The 20,620-nt window shown below is 34.4% G+C and overlaps 1 protein-coding gene across 2 annotated transcripts in view; it reads right to left on the reverse strand.

Moving 5' to 3' along the window:
- Positions 1-20,620, reverse strand: part of dpy (fibrillin-like protein dumpy) — a 324,918-nt gene that overhangs the window by 59,300 nt on the left and 244,998 nt on the right. For both annotated transcript variants that reach the window (XM_074124745.1, XM_074124746.1), the window contains exons 78-90: positions 19,921-20,247; positions 19,488-19,817; positions 18,913-19,221; positions 17,361-17,693; positions 16,963-17,277; positions 16,406-16,717; positions 14,838-15,170; positions 13,629-13,943; positions 12,423-12,740; positions 11,170-11,502; positions 10,265-10,579; positions 9,773-10,078; positions 9,358-9,678 (exon numbers count right to left, since the gene is read on the reverse strand). In XM_074124745.1, the coding sequence (XP_073980846.1) occupies positions 9,358-9,678; positions 9,773-10,078; positions 10,265-10,579; positions 11,170-11,502; positions 12,423-12,740; positions 13,629-13,943; positions 14,838-15,170; positions 16,406-16,717; positions 16,963-17,277; positions 17,361-17,693; positions 18,913-19,221; positions 19,488-19,817; positions 19,921-20,247 (4,167 nt within the window). The remainder of the gene's footprint in view (positions 1-9,357; positions 9,679-9,772; positions 10,079-10,264; positions 10,580-11,169; positions 11,503-12,422; positions 12,741-13,628; positions 13,944-14,837; positions 15,171-16,405; positions 16,718-16,962; positions 17,278-17,360; positions 17,694-18,912; positions 19,222-19,487; positions 19,818-19,920; positions 20,248-20,620) is intronic.

Consider the following 20,620-nt stretch of genomic DNA (forward strand, 5'->3'; position numbering starts at 1 on the left):
TTCTCGATAGGATTGATTAAGCATCACAATGATATCCAACATATGTCTACAACTAGTAGGAAAATGAAGCACACACTGAAAAGAAAAAATTAGGGTGTTAACTACAATCTTGTGGATTTAAAGGAATTGTCTTTAGACATAGAATATAGCGAAATGGGAACCAGTCGACGGTGGATCTCTTACAAGTGCCTGAATGGACTTAGTACGAGTCAGCAATCAATCAAAAGAACAATCTCCTAACAACAATATACAAATTTTGATGATGAGACTAAGTTAAGAGAGATGAACTTATCTCTTGAATCAATTTGATATATTAAAGATTTGGAGAAGCTATGTTATATCATTCAAATCGTAGTAGATTTAGCAATTTGACATATTCAGCACAAAACACATAACATACATCTACATCATCTCCTCTCAGGATAACATGGACCACACAGTGTTCCATTTTGGATTATTTGAGAATTTTTTTTTAATTGCAAATTTGAATCGCATAATTTAGAACGAGTTCACACTCTACAGCCTCCTTTACAGCAAATTTCGGTTGCCTTGCCGATGTAATGAAGGACTCTAACGCAGGATCAACTTGAACATACTTATATATGGAATGGCGTTTATCTTCTCCCTAAAATAACTATGGTAATGTCTAATACAGGGTGTACCAAAGAAAAGAGGTGGTTCTACATCAAATTTGCCAGAAAAACATTTAGAAACTGATCCGATTCTCAATAGTTTTCGAGACAGGGTTATTTTAAAATTTTCTCGACTTCTTTTTAATGATCTTAACTCCTGGAGGGTATAAAATAATTTAATTATCTCATACGAAAGAACATTAAATTTTCCTATAAGTTGTTGCCATCTCTGATGGTAACAATTGTGAGGTTAAATTCAAGCAATTTAAAAAAATTGAAAAAACAATCTCACGAGTAATAGGGTGACAAAAACTTGACAATTAATTCTGTTCAAAACCGGGAGCTCTTTTCTTATTGATTTCAAAGATATCTTTGTACCAAAAAAATCTGTGAACCCATGAGAGCTAAGGGATGAGTAAGATGAAGTTATTTCTTCCACATTTCAGACAGCATCATGTATCTGAAAAACTTAACAACTTCGTTCGACTAAAAATAATTAAATTTCCGATAAATCTTACACCCAAAGAAGTTCGGTCCACTATCCAAGAATAAAAATAAAGTCGTTAATGGGTTACAAGATTATCAACTAGAATACCGTTGAGTATCAGATCATATGAACTTCTTTTCATCGCAAATTAGGGAGTAAAAGCATCCTCCTTTCCAAATGGACCAAATATACCAGGCATTGACCCTGTATAAATTATAAACTAGATTAAGTTTGAGAATGATATTTTCTTAATTATAACAAATAAAGAGTAAAGTAAAAGTATAGTAATCGCCTATTTTTTCAGGCGGGGCTTTACGTCCAACTACCAATTTGGTGTCGTGGACGGAGGCGACTAGCAAACATACTTTACTGCGAATTACTTTTATTAACCATTAAATAAAATCCAAGGCCTAAGACCGGGAATCGAACCCAATACCACAATACATATTTAGCTTCGCAGGTCTCAAATAATGAAAGTTAATACTATTCATTTCTCTAAGATTACGTAAAATCTCTGAACATATTCTTAAGCATGTCGTTAATCATAAAGCTTTATTATTTATTGATTGATTGCTTTTTCTTAATTACTCCTGAGTCTATTGGCGTTTGCTCATCTAAAAAATTTTCTTATAAATATTTAGAAACTATACAGGGTGTCCCAAGCTATATGGATAACGACTTTTTCTCGGAAACTAAGATAGCTAGAAAAAAACTAAAAAATACGTGTTCCCTTAGTTTTTTGTTAGGAATCCAAATTTACTTTGCAAATTTTGTTCGGTGCTTCCAGAAGCGAGGTACAGGCACCAACTTCATTTTTTCAAATGGGAAGGTGCGGTTTTTATTTCAGAAATAGATTCCTCTATTTTTTTGAAGAAAAATTTACTTGAAAGGTTTTTTTCTGTGAGCGATATTTTAGAAGTTAGGAATGAAAACATGATTCTTATAAGAAATGTCAAAATGATATTATAACGGTTTTTTGATTGAATAAGAAGAAAACTACTATTTTATTATAAATTTTACTCCTCATTAATATTACAGATCATGCTCGAAATGGCCTCCACCATTAGAGATGCATAGACATGCTCTTTCCTGCCAATTGCCCTTACTGCCAAAGAAATAGATTCGAATTTAACCGAGTTACAGGCATCTATTATTCTTTGCTTTAGTTCATCTACAGATGCAATCCTGACTTGATTCTGATGCACCTAGATTTAGTAATGCTTTTAGATAGGCAGAAATAAGGAATGAAAGAAAAAAGTTATGAATAATCACCTTGTTTTTCGAGTATCCCCAAAGGAAATAATCCATAGGTGTCAAATCCGGTGAGAGAGTTGGCCATTGAATCGCCCCCCGTGTCGATATAACACGCCCATCAAATTGCCTATCGAGATATCTCTTTACATGCCTGATGGTGTTATATCGACACGGGGGGCGATTCATTGGCCACCTCACTCATCGGATTGCACCTTCCCATTTGAAAAAATGAAGTTGGTGCCTATATCTCGCTTCTGGAAGCACCGAAAAAAAAATACCAAGTAAATTTGGATTCCTAACAAAAAACTAAGGGAACGCGTATTTTTTAGTTTTTTTTCAAGCTACCTTAGTTTCCGAGAAAAAGACGTTACCCATATAGCTTGGGACACCCTGTATATTAATACACCTCACGCGGTGTGCGGAATGTTGTTGGCAGGAAATACGAGTTATAACGGCGGCGGCGGCGGCGGGGGGTCCCGGAAGGAAAAAGACCTCTTTCTACTGATACTAAGCCGTTCACAAAAAGTTGTACTTTAAAGACTCAGGTTGGTTGGTATTGTTTACTCAGTTTCGAAACGATCTTTGGTAGAACTTTTTTTGCGATCAGTTATTTTTAGGCTGTGCTAAGTCATATAAACTTTGGTTTTTATTATCTGTCACATGTCTGCCAGGTCTCTTGATCAAGTCTAATAGGCTTGTGGATAAAGTGATTCAGCTTTGCCCTGAGATGTCGTAACTAAATGTTCAGTCTAAAATAAATAAAATAAATTTTGGGTTTATAAGGCATGTGTGCCTTATAGTTGAAGTTTATCTATTAAACAGTGATTCTTTTTAAGATAAGATTTTTCAGAATTATTTCTTAAGAGATCTTAAAAATTGACTGGCTATTGGCAGTTTTCTTTGGAGAATTAGTAAAAAATAACTGACGAAAAACATAAATGATTGACCATATTTTTGTTATTATTTCCAGCTTTTTCGATAAGTTTGGTCATCTTCAGAGGATCATAAGATCGATATAAGATGCAGTAAGTAAAAAAAATAAAATAAATAAAGATGCCTTTAAAGACAAACATATAAACATTTTGTATTTCTATTTACTGTATCTTTATCCAATTTTTGTATTCCCTGAGGATGAAAGGGCAAAGCTTATTAAAAGTCGGGTTAGGAACAAAAAACAAATACATGAAAAGATATTCATGTTTTCTGCTATTTTCCCCAAAACTTATATAACTACCAATAACAACTATTCTCATATATTCTTGAAGATAAGATTGTATTTTTTTTAAAAAAAGTGTTATTATCATTAAATGATAACCATTTTAATAATCGCGTATTTTTAATAAACAAGAGATTTTGACCTCATGATCATTTCGTTTTTTATAAAGGGATCTTAGGTAAAAAATTCGAAGCAAATCTGGTGCTTATTTTGCACGATAAGTTATTGATTGGATGAAAAACGTAGAAAACATACAGAAGTTATTTCGCTAAATTTTGTTTAATTAAAGACATTTTTTTTTTAAATGAAATGTACTTGACTTCCGGTTTAATCTATTTTAAAAAAAATGGTAAGAGAGGAGTGAAACTTGATATTAATTGACTGTTCGGAACCTCTTTAACTTGGAAATTTCAATATTTTGAATAAATTCATAGAAATCTGGAGTATTTCTCCAGGTATCCTGCAATTTGATGAATTGATTCATAAGGATCACATTTCCAGTAGGTCAGGTTCGAATTTCAGACCGCTTTACCATTTATAATTCATCCAGAGCACCGGAAGAAAAGTGAATGACAAAAAAAATTACGTCATATGTCCATTTTTAAATATTTATTATTATGTTTATCTATTTTTAAAGATGTTCATCAATAAACCAGCAAAGGTAAAAAAAAGAAATCAACATCTTGGACTTTAAAAAAAAAGTATTTGGCTTCCAAGTACGAACCTCTATTGTTACACTTTCTTACAAGATCTTATAACGAACCACAATTGAAACACAATTTCTGCAACCTCAAAATTCGAAAAGGACAATGGGATTCGCTGATTGAAAAAAAATTCATCTTCGAATTGATATCAAAATAAAATAAACAAAATCGAAGCCAACAAAAATCGACAATGAATGAAACCAATAGAACTTGATATTCAATTGGAACCAGAAGATCAACACAAGCGGAGTTATTCAGTTTGATTATTACTTGTATATAGTTTCGATACTTGATCTTAAATAATTGGAATTGTTCTTGTCGAAATGTGTATAAAAAAAAGAAAAGATTTTAATCTGTAATCAATAAAAATTGTATTTAATTGTACTTGATCAAATAGGATCAAATTCAGGTTGCTGTAAAATACTCTGCAGCAATGCATTGTCTTGATTTCTTGGTCATTTCCAACCAGAAATGTCTAGCCTGACTGGATGATAAGCAAAACTGAATTCCTTAAATATTAACTAAAGGTCCCTGAGGTATTGGAAAAGCTTAGAAGTGGAATGTCAATAAAATTAGTTAATTTTTAATTTTTCAAATAAATTTTAAGTTAATTTTTTTAAATTAATTTTTTATCGAAGTCTCCACGAATAGTCCGAAGATGGAAGATACGCGGGATGCTGGTAAGTGCAAGCAAAATCAGTAGCAAGTGCTAAAACGGAGCACTGTTATAGTTCTTAAGTTAATAATTGAACATTGTGGAGTTGGACGTAACGAGGAGGTCGTTAAACCGACCTGAGAAGGAACCAACACCATGCAACCGAAGCATCATCTTCCCCGTTGACTCTGCCATTAAGAGAATAGAGAGTGATGCGCTTTGCTCTTGGTATTTGGAAGTCCCCACAAAAAATTGTTGGAGAAAAGGGAAAGATTTAGGTAAAAGCCCTGAGCCCATTGGCCGAATTTTTTAAGGACCATATCCGGTGAGCATCTCCATCGAATCACTGTAAGTTAATAAAAAGTAAAGTAATCGCGTATTTTTTTCAGGCGGGCTTTAGGTCCAACTACCAAATTAGGTGTCGTAGACGGAGGCGACCAGCAAACATACTTTACTATAAATTTCTTTTATTAACCATTAAACAAAATCCAAGGCCTAAGACCGGGAATCGAACCCAGTCCCTGTGAACAGGTCTCGCCTCTAACCGCTCGGCTTTCGTAGCGCCTACCATCGAATCACTGTAGTTAAGCTCCAAACAGACGGTGCCAACCTTGATGTGTGTGTGTGTGTTCTACTTAGTAGGAAATTAAATCAAGAAATGACCTACGCGATGTCTAAGCTAGGAAGGTGCCGTTGCGTATGAGCCTGTGTTCGATCCACGAAAGGATGTGCGGCCCTCCGGCCTAGAATTTGCCAGGTTGGTGCTAATAGCGCATCATTGCCCAGTTGGCAGAACTGGAGAAAAGGAAGGAGAGGGGGCTCCAGCTAGTGCCTGGGAATTCGAGCCAGTTGCCCGGGGGCTTCTCATGGGGAAATTCACTGTCAGGGCTACTCAACGGAACTGCAGTCTGTGTCATCTTGTATGTCAGTTGCCGCCAAGTCCAGCCTTGATCAAGATGTCGTCCTACTACATCGGCGTGTAGTAGATAGGAAAATTCAGCTCATCGAAATGTAAAACAGAATTTTGAATAACCGAATACAAGTACGAAAAGATTAATTTACAAATAAATAACCTTATTTAATTTTTTTTTGTGAGTGTTCTGAGTATATTATAAATTACGGGGTAGTTTTGTTTTGAATACTAAGAAAGTACAAACTATCACAAAGTAAATAATCAAACTGAATTGCCCTAAAAAATAAACAACAACGCTGAGATGAGACCAAAGATGATCGTTGGAGGAACTGTACTTACCTTGGTTTGTTCCCCTTTTCTTTTGATAATCATGCAACTTAAAAAAATAATCATGATGCAACTTGATATATTTACATTCCAGAAAGACACTGTACAAAATATACACTCAATAAATATAAGGAAAATACGTGCTTTCATGCTTAAAAAAAAAGGGGAGAATAGGGAATCACATGGCAATAGGAATTATCACTGGACCACATAAGATAACCTAAACAATGCTAAACGAATGTCAACACTTTCGAAGGTTTTGTATTGCTCTTTAGGTTACATTAGAGATGAAAAATTCTCGTAACGATATCAAGCCAAATAAAATAAAACCAGCTGTTTTAAACAAATAAACAAAACATTATAAACAAATGAAATGGCTTGATTATTAAAAAATTCAAAATAAATTATTATAATGAAATAATAATAGATATTAAATACGTAAAACATTAAATTAACAAAATCTACTAAATTAGCTAATATTTTTCACGATTAAAACAAAAGCTAAAGTTATTAATTATTGAATAACGTTAATGCTCTAATTACGAAATTTAATTGTATAATTTTGGTTTAATTCAAAAAAATTAATTTATTTAAAATACTTTAAAGCTAACTACTTCAATTCTTTACGATTATTTAAACAAAAAATACATAAATCAGCGAAAGCAATTTAATTAGATAACTTAGTGCCTAATACAATATCTATTTTAAAGCTCATCAAATGTATACTTTGTTAAAAAAATAAACTACGATTTGTTTTAATTGTTAAACTATATTTTTTTTTTTTCAGATCGCACTCTTAATAAATAAATTAAAAAAAAAATAACTACTTTGGATACTTTGGTTTCATTTAATTTGATTATTTTTATTTTTTAATAATAATACAAAAAAAAAAAATTGTTAATTTTAAAGTTATTATTTTGTGTTTTTGATATTAATTTGTTACGTAAATATTAGATTACATATTGTTCTGATCAATATTGAATTTTCTGCAAAACTTGATTATTAAACTTTAATTCAGGAAAGCTAAAAATTGATTCAGATCAATATGATTTATTGTAAGTGTAAGGCTGGGTATGGGATAGGGATACAGGATTCCTGTAATGGAAATATAGATCATGCAATAACATACAAACCAGTACACTGATTAGAAAAACAATAAAAAAAAAAATTCCTTCACATATCTGCTCTATCTGTAAAAATGTTTTTCCATAATCGTATAAATTTTAAGGTTCACCTGAAAAAGTGAAAAAAAAAATGTGTTTCTAGCTCTTCTTTATTTTTGTAAAATAAAAAAATGTATAATAGTGTGAATGTAAAATACTGCAAAACTAGAAATTCAAAATTATTATTCAATTCTAATTTAACTAGAGTTTCGGTCGAATTCTGTTTTGACAAGAAAAGATTTTTCAGTTTTTCACAATTTCCCCAAAATGGCTATAAGGTTGGTTTTAAAAAAAACCGTTTCCTTCTTTAAACATGTAAAATCAAATAACACTTTGATTAGTTAAAGAATTTTGGGATAGGGGATGAGGAGAAACTTCTAAAGGTTCTACGAGAATATTTTAAGTACATCTGAAAAGGCAGCATTGCAGGGAGTGCCAATACTAATTCCTGAATATTAGTTCCTCGCCTCTTTTAAGAACTTCCCCTAGAGTCTATAGAATCTCTTCTAAAGGTTCTACGAGAATATTTTAAGTATATCTGAAAAGGCATTGCAGGGAGTGCCAATACTAATTCCTGAATATTAGCTCCTCGCCTCATTCAAGAACTTCCCTAGACTCTCTATAGAATCTCTTCTAAAGATTCTACAAGAATATTTTAAGTACATCTGAAAAGGTATTGTATTGGCACCAGTGAGTGAGTTCCTCGCCTCTTTCAAGAACTTCCCCTTGAGTCTATAGAATCTCTTTTACAGGACCGGAAACCTTTCTGATGATGCGCAATATGAATTCATCAAAATGGGAAAAAAGAAGTCAAGGAAGCACTGCTTTAGAGAAAGTAAGACATACAGGATCTACAAAAGCCAGTCCTACAATTTAGTTTTTGTGAGGCCACTTGTTTGATCTTCAGGCAGAGAAGACGCAGAAGTTGGATATACGTGTAGCTCGAGTAAAATCAAAAGGTGGAAATAAACTTTCTAAAAAAATAAAAAGGAAGACCGGTCATTTCCTCAAGGAAAAAGACGTCTACAATGTATTGAATCCCAAAAACATTCTTGTAACAAGCGAATTGTTCATCTTTGGAAACTGCCAACAGTTTAAAACGAAGCATCACGTCAAAACTAATTCGATGAATTACTTCAGAAACAAAAACAAAATTCGGGTTTGATTTTTTTCTGAAATATAAGATTATAGACTTAATTTTTTTTTACTTTTCTGTAATTTAAATTCGAACTAGCTGTAGTACATTACAACGCATTTACTTAAATAATATTTCTTTATCGAGCTAAATTTTATTTTAAAATCAAAAGAAAAATAAAGAGGTAACAATTTTTAGTGTTTGAATAAGACGTGTTCAATTTTTATACAAGTATATAACTAAATTAAATTTCATTTCATTAATAAATTTTTATCAATTATTGAAATTTTGGAAGCTGGATTGACTATGATAAACAGGCATTGGCTCTCTATAATTTAGAGTTTGAATAAAAAAAAACAATATATTTGTTTTTCAATATTTGATTTAACGTTAATCAAATTACAATTTTATGACGCAATTGTGTGGCACTACTTTCTGACTAATCTTCAAAAAAAAGTATTTTTCGGACTAAAACTATAAGATTGGATTAAAGCAAGTTAAATTTATACTTCTTGTCTATTTATTAATTAAATAAATATTGAAAAAGATAGTAAAGTAAAATCAACTTTAAAAAAAATCATCTTTTTTGCCAATTGAATTTTTCAATTTTTTTGTTTTTCAGCTTAAGATTTCTAAAAATAGTTTATCATTACTAGTTTGTGTAATAAGACTTGGCAAAAAGATCTCTTCTTACTTCAAAGATTTAAAACTTATTTCAACGATTAAAAAATATCTATCCTTAATTTGGTTTTAATAAATGTATGTGAAGGATATTTAGCATGCAAATAAAAATAAATCAGTGTACTGCGCATGCTCATTCAATCATGCTATAAAGCATGCTTTATAAGAAAAAAAAAAAATTGTTTCCTACCTTGTATTGGTGAACACGCAGTAAAAGGATCGCCCGTAAAACCTGCATTACAGGTACAAATTGGCGTATGATTAATAACCGAACAACGAGCATTATTTCCGCACGAACCGGGACATGGATCGATACAACGTTGATTTACGCAAGCTTTTGTCGGCGCACATTCCGGATTGATGGTACACTCTGGACGACAGTTTGGCGGTGCGCCAATATAGTTTTGTTGACACGAACAGGCTGGATTGCCGTTTTGCACCCTGCAGTCAGAATTGGGACCACAAGGTGATGGTCTGCATGGGTCTACAGGTTCTACTGGTTTTGGTGCAGCTAAAATAGGAGAAAATATTATGAATACAAAAATTTATTCATTGTAACAAAACAAAAAAAAAAATCGAAATTTATAAAGAACAAATTTTCTTACCAGGAATTGGATAGCATTGTCTAAATGGATCTCCAGTCTGACCGGGCGGACAACTACAGATCGGGTTGTGATTGACAACATTGCATTTAGCTCCCAGTCCACAGGTGCCCACGCATGGATCACGGCATTTTTGATTAAGACAAGCTTGAGTAAGCAGACATTCAACGCTAACCACACACTCTGGACGACATTGAGGCGGTGATCCTATCATGCCTGTTTGACAACTGCAAACCGCGTGGCCATCGTTTACACGGCAAATACTATTTGCACCACATGGCGATGGATTGCAAGGATCACGAGGTGGTTCTGGAAAATTGATTAGAATAGGTTATCAAAGAAATTCTTTGTAGATGGCAAAGAATCAAATATGTTTATTTAGATTTAAAAGCCTGAATCTTGAGAATAGTTTTAATAGTAAGTCGTGACAATATTCACGCCAGGTCTAAATCTAAGAACATCTAAGTAAAATGAAAATATATATATAGCACTTACCAATAGGTCTTGGTCTACAAGAAATGAAAGGATCTCCTGTGGTTTGCGGTGGACAAGAACAAGTTGGTATATGATTGATGACATCACATGTAGCACCTTGACCGCAAGTACCTGGACACGGGTCTACACAGTGTTGATTGCTGCAGGCTTTATTACGTGTACAATCAGAATTCATGGTACATTCGGGACGACACTGTCTGTATGGATCTCCGAAATAGTTTGGCAGACAGGTACACTGGCCGTTGTTACAATTTGCGTTTGCTCCACATGGTGATGGATTGCAAGGATCTCTCACAGTCGGCACAGTGGGTGCAGCTGCCAATTAAAAGAGGAATAATTTGTATAAAACAACTAATTTGGATAGGCTATTAAATTATGATAAAAATATTGCTAATTTGTGATGACGATGTACTTAAATAACTTTCCCTCATTTTCTTGTTTTTCATTCTTTTCAAACTAAGTAAGGAATTATTGCGATCACGCCAAAATTTCGAAATTATATTTCTAACAAAAACAACAATTTTAAGGTCCAGTGAGCCCAAAAAAGAATTAAGAGAGAAATGTAGTGAAATATTCACGAAAAACTAATAAAATGACTTTTTATCAGATAAGCCCTAGCTTTGTGAGACCAATCTTTAGTCTCGAAATACTTATGTGGTGACTGGAGGCAGAAACAGAGATTAACTCAGAATAAGATATTTTTCCTTGCAGGCGCTGAATAAGATCTTCAGGAACATCTTAACGGTCTCTTTGAGAGATAAACACAGCTTTTAATCTACTTCGCACAGTTCACTTATTTACGAATCGTCATGAACTAAACAAAACTTATGAGAGTGATAATCAACCTATAAACAAGTTATTTTGTTTTTGTACTTGGAGAGTTTACTTTAAAGATGATAACTTACGTGGTATCGGTGAACATTGGGTAAAAGGATCTCCAGTAAATCCTGGCATACAACTGCAAGTAGGTATGTGGTTTTGTACACGACAGTCTGCATTCAGGCCACAAGATCCTATACAAGGATCTCTACATTTTTCCGTAATGCAAGCTTGAGTCGGCGGACAGTCTGTGTTTACAACACATTCTGGACGACAGTTAGGTGGTGAACCAATGTATGCTGGAAGGCATGAACAGGATGCCTGATTGCCGGCGGTGACTTGGCATACAGAGTTTGATCCACAAGGTGATGGAGTGCATGGATTTACTGGCTGAGATGGTCTTTCTTGTACTGTGCTTGCTGTAAAATAGAGAAATATATAATTTAAAAAAGAAAAACATGTGGCTAAATATATTCTACAGTCCTTATATAAAACAGAGGGTGAGGTTATATAGAATAATAATCAGAGACTTGGAATCCTCCAAAATTGAAAATAACAAAGGAACAACTAAATGCTGCACGAATATATACGAGGATACATTTCAGAGTGATCGAGGTCTTAGTCAAGAAGATTTCCTAGCCAGCTTGCAGAACAACCTGGGCCACAAGGTGTACAGTCAGTGAGCTCGAATAGTTACAAAAGATAAGATATAATCAAGATGCGTGCAAATTTTAGCTTATAATCATATTAACCCCTAATGCACAGTTTTTTTTTTAAATAAAACTCTATATTTTATACTTGAATAAGTAAGTGGTTATAGCTTGCAATCCCATGTAAATGATAAATATCAATAAAACGATTGTTTTCTTTGCTTTCACATTATTTTCAATTCTCGATTATATTCGAGTGTGAAAAATTATAGCAGCATAAAGTACAACGCCGCTCGAATTATCTTGAGTGTACACAGTTTGGCCAGTTTAGTGCGCTCGAGTTAATTGGCAGATCCTTGGCATTTACCTCGTTGGAATTGGCAGCAAGGAAGGTGGGGCTTAAAGGTAAAACGAAGATCATGACAACCCTAGCCAGAATCTAATATAATTTATTATACGGCTAGGGATGAAGATATAAAGTAGACAGATTTGTATTTATTTAGTTAAAATAAAATTCAATCAAGGTTAAAAAAAGAAGAATAACTGGCTTGAATTTATAAAATATAATACAGAGTTGAAGAAATGAAAGCGTAATGGCTCTGTATAATACAGAAACGTTACAGAAACCAAGATAGGCGACTAAAGAGTCAACAAAGAAGTAGTAGAAGAAGAAGAAACTAAGTACTTACCAGGTATCAAGTAACATCTAGTGAATGGATCACCAGTCTGTCCGGTAGGACAACTGCAAATCGGATTATGATTGATGACTTGACAACGAGCGTTCAATCCGCATGTGCCAGGGCATGGATCAGTACATTTATTCTTGTAGCATGCACGATTAGTTGGACACTCTGAATTTACTACACATTCTGGCCGACAGTTCGGCGGTGTTCCTTGGAAATCTGGAGAGCATGAACATACTGCCTGATTGTTGACGTTGCGACATTGACTGTTAGGTCCACAAGGTGATGGAGAACATGGATCGGTTACAGTTGCCTCGGTTACCACTGTGGTAAGAGAGTAATTATGGAATTAATATTTATTGCAACAATATTTCCCTTAGGTACCTTTCTAATTAATTACTTCATTCTATTATTATTACGTTTCTCTTACTTCAATAGATAAGAGGAAGTATTGTGATCGTGTTAAATTGCAGATATCATGTTTTTACCGGAATTACGTGTCCAAAAAAGTGTCTTTTTTTACAAAGTAGTCCCGTCAGTGGATTGTGTGATTGGTGTAACTTAAAAACGAGTTCAACTTTAACGTTTAGTTTAGGTGCGGCCATTAGACCTACGTGATCTGCCTACCGGAAGTGCTACTTTACTGAATGAATATTCCGTATTGATTTTTGTTTTGAAAACGGCCCCTACGATTTTCCGTAAACATTCTATATTAACTGTGCAAAATGAATTCTATAACTTGTTCTATAACATTCTATAAGTTGTTTGCTCTTGCCTCTAATGTTCCATTTCTGTAATGTATGGACTTAACCGCTTATTAAATATTATAAAAACAAGAAGTGTAGCCTAAATTTCAAATTTCATGGAAAAATTGCTGACCAAATTTGCATTTCACTTAATGGAATTTTTTGGCGATTTTTTTAAATGGTGGTTAACATTGAAGGTAAATTTAGGCTATTTTTTCCAGTAAATTGAAAGTTCCGAGAAAATTTTCATTGCTTAAACTGGAGAAAGTGAAAGTCGTTTAAGTTTTCCCACCGTTTTTTTCAAATTTATTTTCACTCTAATCATAAAATGATATTTTTACGTGAATTTTCACTATTAAATAATTAAACACATCATTAAATAAATTGAACTGTTTTGAAATTAAAGCTCAAAAATCGCAAAAACTTTTTTTAAACTACACAATAAGTTATTTTCTGTCAACATTACCTGGTGGAGGAGGAATTGAACAAACCACAAAAGGATTGCCCACATATCCTTCAACACAGGTGCATGTGGGTATGTGATTTATCACAGAACATTGGGCATTCTGGCCACAGACTCCTGGACAAGGATCTTCACATTTATTTCTAACGCAGGCTTTATTCGTTGGACAATCCGAGCTGAGTACACATTCGGGCCGGCAACCTTCATAAGGATTACCAGTATAGTCTTGTATGCAAGAACAAGATCCGACTCCATTTCTCTGCGTACACTCTGCGTTTGGACCACATGGTGATGGTTCGCATGGATTCTTTACTTCATCTGAAATCAATTTAAAAAAATATTTAAAAATTGAATGAGTAGATAAAAAATTCAAGAATATTCAACAGTTCTTCTCATAAAGGCAGGAGTACCGCAGGAAAGCACCGTTAGTGGATTCCATCATCAGGAAATTCCGATCTTGACTGATACATAGTTGACCATATTTAAGCAGATGATATAGCAATGCTTTCAACACACAAAAACACAATGGCAGTACCCTCAAACTTACAAAGGATGAATCTCAAACAAGATTATTTCAAATTCTGGAAGATCAATGAAACAAAAAATTCTCACAATTTACTCACTCTAAGAAATGTCTAACCGTTTTTACTTTAACAACCTCACATTACAAAGAAGATGTCCGCTACTAAGAAAAGACGACCAAACATGGAACACTCTTGTAGCGAAATCTTGCCGTTCTTAGAAAATGAATAGTTTCTATTCAAATGTTTACTTGACAACGAGCCAGTAAAAAGAAAAACGTACATCTTTAAAAGCAATTAACTTTCCGCGATAACTTTTAAGGGAATCGCTAAATCGAAAGCCCTTAAAGTAAAAATACTTTACGCCCCTAGTATTGTCACAAATACGAGACGACTTTACACTTTTGCGTTAATATTCCATTCCTAAGAGACCTAGTACAATTTCTCTGTACCAAATATTGCACAAACAACAAACAAACTACACCCACACAACATGAACCTCTCTGTAAATCGCTGGAAATCCCAACAGACGTTTAAAACGCCATTAGAAGAGGATTAAACCTCTCCTAGACAGGTGGCACTGGTGCTTCCAAACGTTCAATACAACTTATTGTTCTTGAAATTTTACAGATTATTTATAAATAAACACCAAAAAAACAAAACAAAAAAGAGGCAATTAAACTTAACTTACGTTTTTGTTCAACGCACTGGACAAACGCATTTCCAGTGAATCCAGACAAACATGTACAAGCAACTGCATGACTGATAATAGAACACTGAGCGTTAATTCCACAAGTGCCTGGACATGGATCCACACATTTATTGTTTATACAGGCCTGGTTACTGGGACAATCAGGATTGATAACACACTCTGGCCGACAGTTTGGCGGAGAACCAATATATCCGGTCAAACAAGAGCATGAAGGCTGTCTGCTTTGCGAGGCTAGGCATTGTGAATTTGGACCGCACGGTGAAGGCTGGCATGGATCTTTTTCCGCTTCAACTGGTTCTGTTGGAGGTGCTGCTGTAAGGTTTCAAAAAAGTTAAGTTATTAATGTATGAAATGATGCTCAAAAGAGGAAGTATTGGCAATAAAATATTTTTTATTTAAAAAAAAATATATACGTACATCCAAAAAATCCATAATAAATCTACAATAACACAAAAACGAAGTCATCTGAAAAGTTAACCAAATTATTCAATCAAAAGGAGAATACTATGTCTAGAATCCTGCCCAGACTCTTAATTTGGGAACCATCCCAGATAATCTGAACTATCTGGGAAAAAGTTGGGGAAAAACAGGCACCAAGGAGAGTTTTCCCTAGCTTCCCACACTGCCTAAAACTTTCATAGAGATCCTGGGTGAGAAGACTCATCATCTAGGATGTTATAGGATATAGTGCAGTAAGTAAAGTAATGCCTATTTTTTTTTTTTCAGGCGGACTTTACGTCCAACTAAATTAGGTGTCAATGGACGGATCTAGGTGCAGTATCTGTCCTGTTAACAGAAAAAAAAAAAAGAAGATATCTTCAATCTATGCTGTTCAGATTTAAGGAAATCAACAGCACAAAATGATTTTCAAGTTTGAAGGGAATCGGATGACCGGAAACAAATCTTTACAGATAGTTTATTGTTTCTCCCTTCTTCTTATAAAGAGTTTCTCTATAATTGGAATGCTAACAGATTAGATTTAAATCTCTTAAGGGCTTGGGTTATACCTATTTACTATTCAGGAAGAAGACCTGAAACCGTAGGCAATAATCCACACTTACGGTAGGACAGTTGTATAAGGGTTGATCGTCAAACCTGCCCGAAAAAGTTTAACATTGAAAAACACCAAATTTTGACAATTTTTTTCTCTTTTCCTATAAAAGATGAAATTTCCAACTTTTCTTTAAATTGAAGGGCATATCCTCGACTTAATAAACAATAATCGAGGCTATTTAGCCTTGACCTACTCAACCCACTTCCGCTAGTTGCTAAGACTAAAGTAAAGTAAGTAAAGTAATTGCCTATTTTTTCAGGCAGGCTTTACGTCCAACTACTGTAAATTTCTTTTATTAACCATTAATTAAAATCCAAGGCCTATGACCGGGAATCGAACCCAGTACCACAATACATATTAGATTTGCAGGTCTCGCCTAGTTTCTAAGACTATTAAACCATAAAAAGACGATTTTTTTTTTTTATAGAGACAATGCTTATTTTTCTTTCTTATAACAAAGGTAACTAGGTAACTTTCGTTAAACCCCACTTACTAGGTATTTCATAACAACTCTTGAATGGATCCCCAGTCTGTCCTGGAGGACAAGAACATATCGGACTGTGGTTGATCACTTGACATCTTGCATTCAATCCACACGAACCCAAACAAGGATCAGTGCATTTTTTGTTGACACAAGCTTGCGTTTGTGAACATTCTGCACTTTGTAGACATTCTGGCCTGCATGCGGGTGGTGTACCAATGTATCCAGACAGACAAGAGCAAACTGCTACATTGTTTGGAGCCCGACACTGGCTGTTCGGTCCGCAAGGTGATGGATTACAAGGATCTGCTGGAGTAACAGGTTCTGAAACAGAATAATTGATTTAAATTTATTTTTCAACCTTAAATATTTATTCCAACGTTCGGGAGACAATTACCAATTGCCTAATGACACGAGGAGGGTTTTTTGCCCTACAAAAATAAATCCGAATATTTTTGCACATTAATAAGCATTTTAACGATAAAAGTTTTTAAAAAATAAACAGAACTTCCTAATTCTACTAAATTATTTTTCCTGCATTATTATTATTTTTTAAATTCGCTTCTTACCTGTTGGTAAGGGTCGACAAAGTGAAAAAGGATCTCCAGTAAAGGCCTGCGGACATGAACAAGTAGGTATATGGTTGACCACATCGCACTGAGCATTCTGTCCACAAGTTCCCGGGCATGGATCTCTACACTTGTTTCTGAAACAAGCTTTGTCTCTTGAACATTCTGTATGTAGTACACACTCCGGACGGCAGGCTTCATAAGGATTTCCGCTGTAATCTTGAACACATTCACACAGTCCATCTCGGCAAACAGCGTTTGGTCCACATGGGGATGGATTGCACGGATCTTTGGGAGCTGGTGGTTGTGGTGTTGCTGTGGAAGTGTGAAATTGGTAATTTCATTGTTTTTAAATTTTACAGCAAACAATTACGAACAAAGAAAACAAGACTACTTACTTATCGGTACTGGCGAACAAAACGTGAAAGGATCTCCAGTAAAACCTTCATTACAAGAACATATTGGCACGTGATTCACTACACGGCAGTTAGCGTTCGCACCGCAAGAACCAGTACATGGATCTTTGCACTTTTGATTGATGCAAGCAAGCTGACTTGAACATTCTGAGCTGATGACACATTCAGGTCTACAGTTAGGTGGATTGCCAAGATAATTGGGCAGACAAGAGCAAGCGATCTGATCGCGAACTATTTGACACTGTGAATTCGGACCGCATGGTGATGGTGAGCATGACAATGGTTCTCGAGTTGGAGGCGGAGCTGGTGTGGCAGCTGAAAATTGGAACAAAATAAAAAAGAAGAAATTATAATTAAATTTAATAAAGTAAGTATAAAGTTAACTTTAGAACAGTTCTGGAAGGAAATCTGGAGATAAGATTATACTCTAAAGTATCATTGTAGTCTACTACAAATGATGTGCAATTACAAAATTGCAACTTTCAAGAGAAATAAGAAGTGCGAATTAAATAGACTATTTATTTTATAAAGAACAAAACTAACAAATCCTTCTTATAAAAATGAATTTACTTTTGTGAAGGATTGTTTAGGCATCCTAACGTACATTACCTACGTATGGCATAATGCAGCGTTTCCCAACCTTTTTTGGCTCATCATGCTAAGTTGTACCACTTCGTAAAAACGATAATATTTCGTGAAATTTGTTATTCCGAGTGCGTTATTTTATTATTATTATTATCATATTTATTTATACAGAGATATCAATGTATCTGTTACGAAAGAGTTCATGTTCTCTTTATATACTTTGTAAAGCGTAAGATCTTAGTTTTAAAACTATTTTCTCCAGACCATCGCAGTTTGTACCAGTTATACACCTAACTATTCTCTACATTTCAGTGAAGAAACCGTAGAGTTCTGATAAATATGAATAGAGATATAAACGTTGGAAATTTTACTGAATCCGAAACGAGGATGAAAACGTCAAAAATTTAATCTTGAATATCTTATGAACTATAGTGACTAAAACATTGCTACTTATACAGCAAAGATTTCTCTATATTCCGGTAAAGGTGCCATTGAAATCTGATTAGTAGCAAATAAGATATAAACGTTTGAAATTTGTAGTATTTTGAAAAACTCTAAAATTTAACGTACAATATCTCGGTAATTATTACCTCCAGAAGTTCGCAGTTTGTACCAGTTATACACCTAAATAACTATTCTCTACATAAGATAAGATTCTAAACCAAGGGAATGGAATCTAGGATTATAAAAAATTAAAGGTATAAAAGAAAATGATCCATTACAAGAAGCTTCAGTTTTTCACTGGAACTGAATTGTAAATTAATCAATTTTCTTAATTTTAAACACCTTGATCTCTTTATTCTCAATATTGATTAAAAGAAATGAAAAGATTATTATTATTTTTTTTTTAATACAAAACATCAACTTTCTCATTATATGAGTGAAAAATTTTAAGTCTAGAAGACAAGAAAACGAAAAAAATTGAGCAGCTAAAATAAACTTTACTTACGTATCAGATGACATTGTGAAAATGGATCACCGGTATAACCTTGAGGACATGCACAGATTGGGTTATGATTCTTTGTAGTACATTGAGCATGCAGACCACAGGTATTCGGGCAAGGATCAGCACACTTTTGGTTGACGCAAGCTTTATCCAGGGTACACTCAGAGTTCACCACACATTCAGGTCTGCAAGTAGGTGGATTTCCGATATAGTTGGCCATACATGAGCACACTGCCTGTTGGTTTACTGTTCTACATTGACTGTTTGGTCCGCACGGTGATGGAAAACAAGGATCCTGTGGTTTTGGTGGAGCTGTTAAGAGGAAAACAAAATTAATTTTAAACTATTAGATTCCTAGTAGATTAGCAGCACACATTTAATTTAAAACTATTATTGCAAAAATAATTATGAACTGCAAAAAATGAAATTTGAAGAAATAGGCGAGAGACAAAAAAATTATCAATAATTTGTTCAGTTTTGGTAATTTTGGGAAACTGAAATAAAACAAAACCTCACACTCAAGTTTTAATGAGGAAAACTTTTAATGGGTATTTAAGTATTACTTAAGTTATACTCACGAGACGGCGGTGCCTGATGACATGAGAAAAATGGATCTCCTGTGAATCCTGCTGGACACGAGCAAATGGGTATGTGATTGGCTACGGTACACTCGGCTCCAGCACCACATGTTCCTGGACAAGGGTTGACGCATTTGAAGCCGATACAAGCTAGAGCAGTAGCGCAGTCTACATTTGATTCACATTCACGTCTGCACCCAGTATAAGGATCTCCTTGGAAGCCGGCCAGGCAGCTACAAGCACCAACTCCATTTCGATTGTGGCATTCAGCGTTCGCTCCACAAGGTGATGGAAAGCAAGGATCAATTTTTTCAGGTGTGCGTTCAGTTGCTGGCAAGAAAAAGAGATAGAATTCAAAATTAGACATTAACCAAGCTTTATTACGTTTGGTTGTGATCCCTTTATTGTTTTACTGGTTTAGCTGAGAGCTTACTTGCAACAGGCGCTGGTTGACAAGAAGTTGTAGCATCACCCACATAACCTTGTGGGCATGTACATATCGCGTTGTGATTGACTACTTTACATTGTGCTAGATATCCACAAGATCCTGGACAAGGATCAACACATCTTTCTTTTTGACAGGCCAAATTGCTGGCACATTCTCCATTTCTAATACATTCTGGACGACAGTTTGGCGGTTGACCAATATAATTAGTAAGACAAGAACAAGCAGGAGTTGTTCCTACAGAACGACACTGAGAATATGGACCGCAAGGTGAAGGCTGACAAGGATCTGTCGGAGGTGTAGGTGTAGTTGGTGCTATAAGTGAAAAGAAAAAAAGTAGAAAGATGAAATAAACAAAACACCAAATTAAGAAGTATAAAAAAAGGAAATAAGAAGTAGTTACTTCCGCTTTCCGGAAAAAAAACGATAACTTTCTTATCATCTAGAATTTTAGATGCAATCGTTTAATTAGATTCGCTCTCACCTTTACGTTTTAGATCATTCTGATTCATCACCCCTCGTTTCCATTTATAGCATCTACTATTTTTGTTATATTTTTAAAGGTAATTTAAAAAAAAATAGAAAGTTTGGAACTGGGAAGGTGCTGCAGCCAGAAATTTAAATAGATACGTCAATTATAAGATGCTAAATTTTTGCAGGTCATGTTTTCCGTTTTAGAAAATTACAT

Source organism: Rhodnius prolixus, unplaced genomic scaffold (assembly GCF_049639745.1).
Source record: "Rhodnius prolixus isolate KJV_2025 unplaced genomic scaffold, Rpr scaffold_3, whole genome shotgun sequence".
NCBI lineage: Eukaryota > Metazoa > Arthropoda > Insecta > Hemiptera > Reduviidae > Rhodnius > Rhodnius prolixus.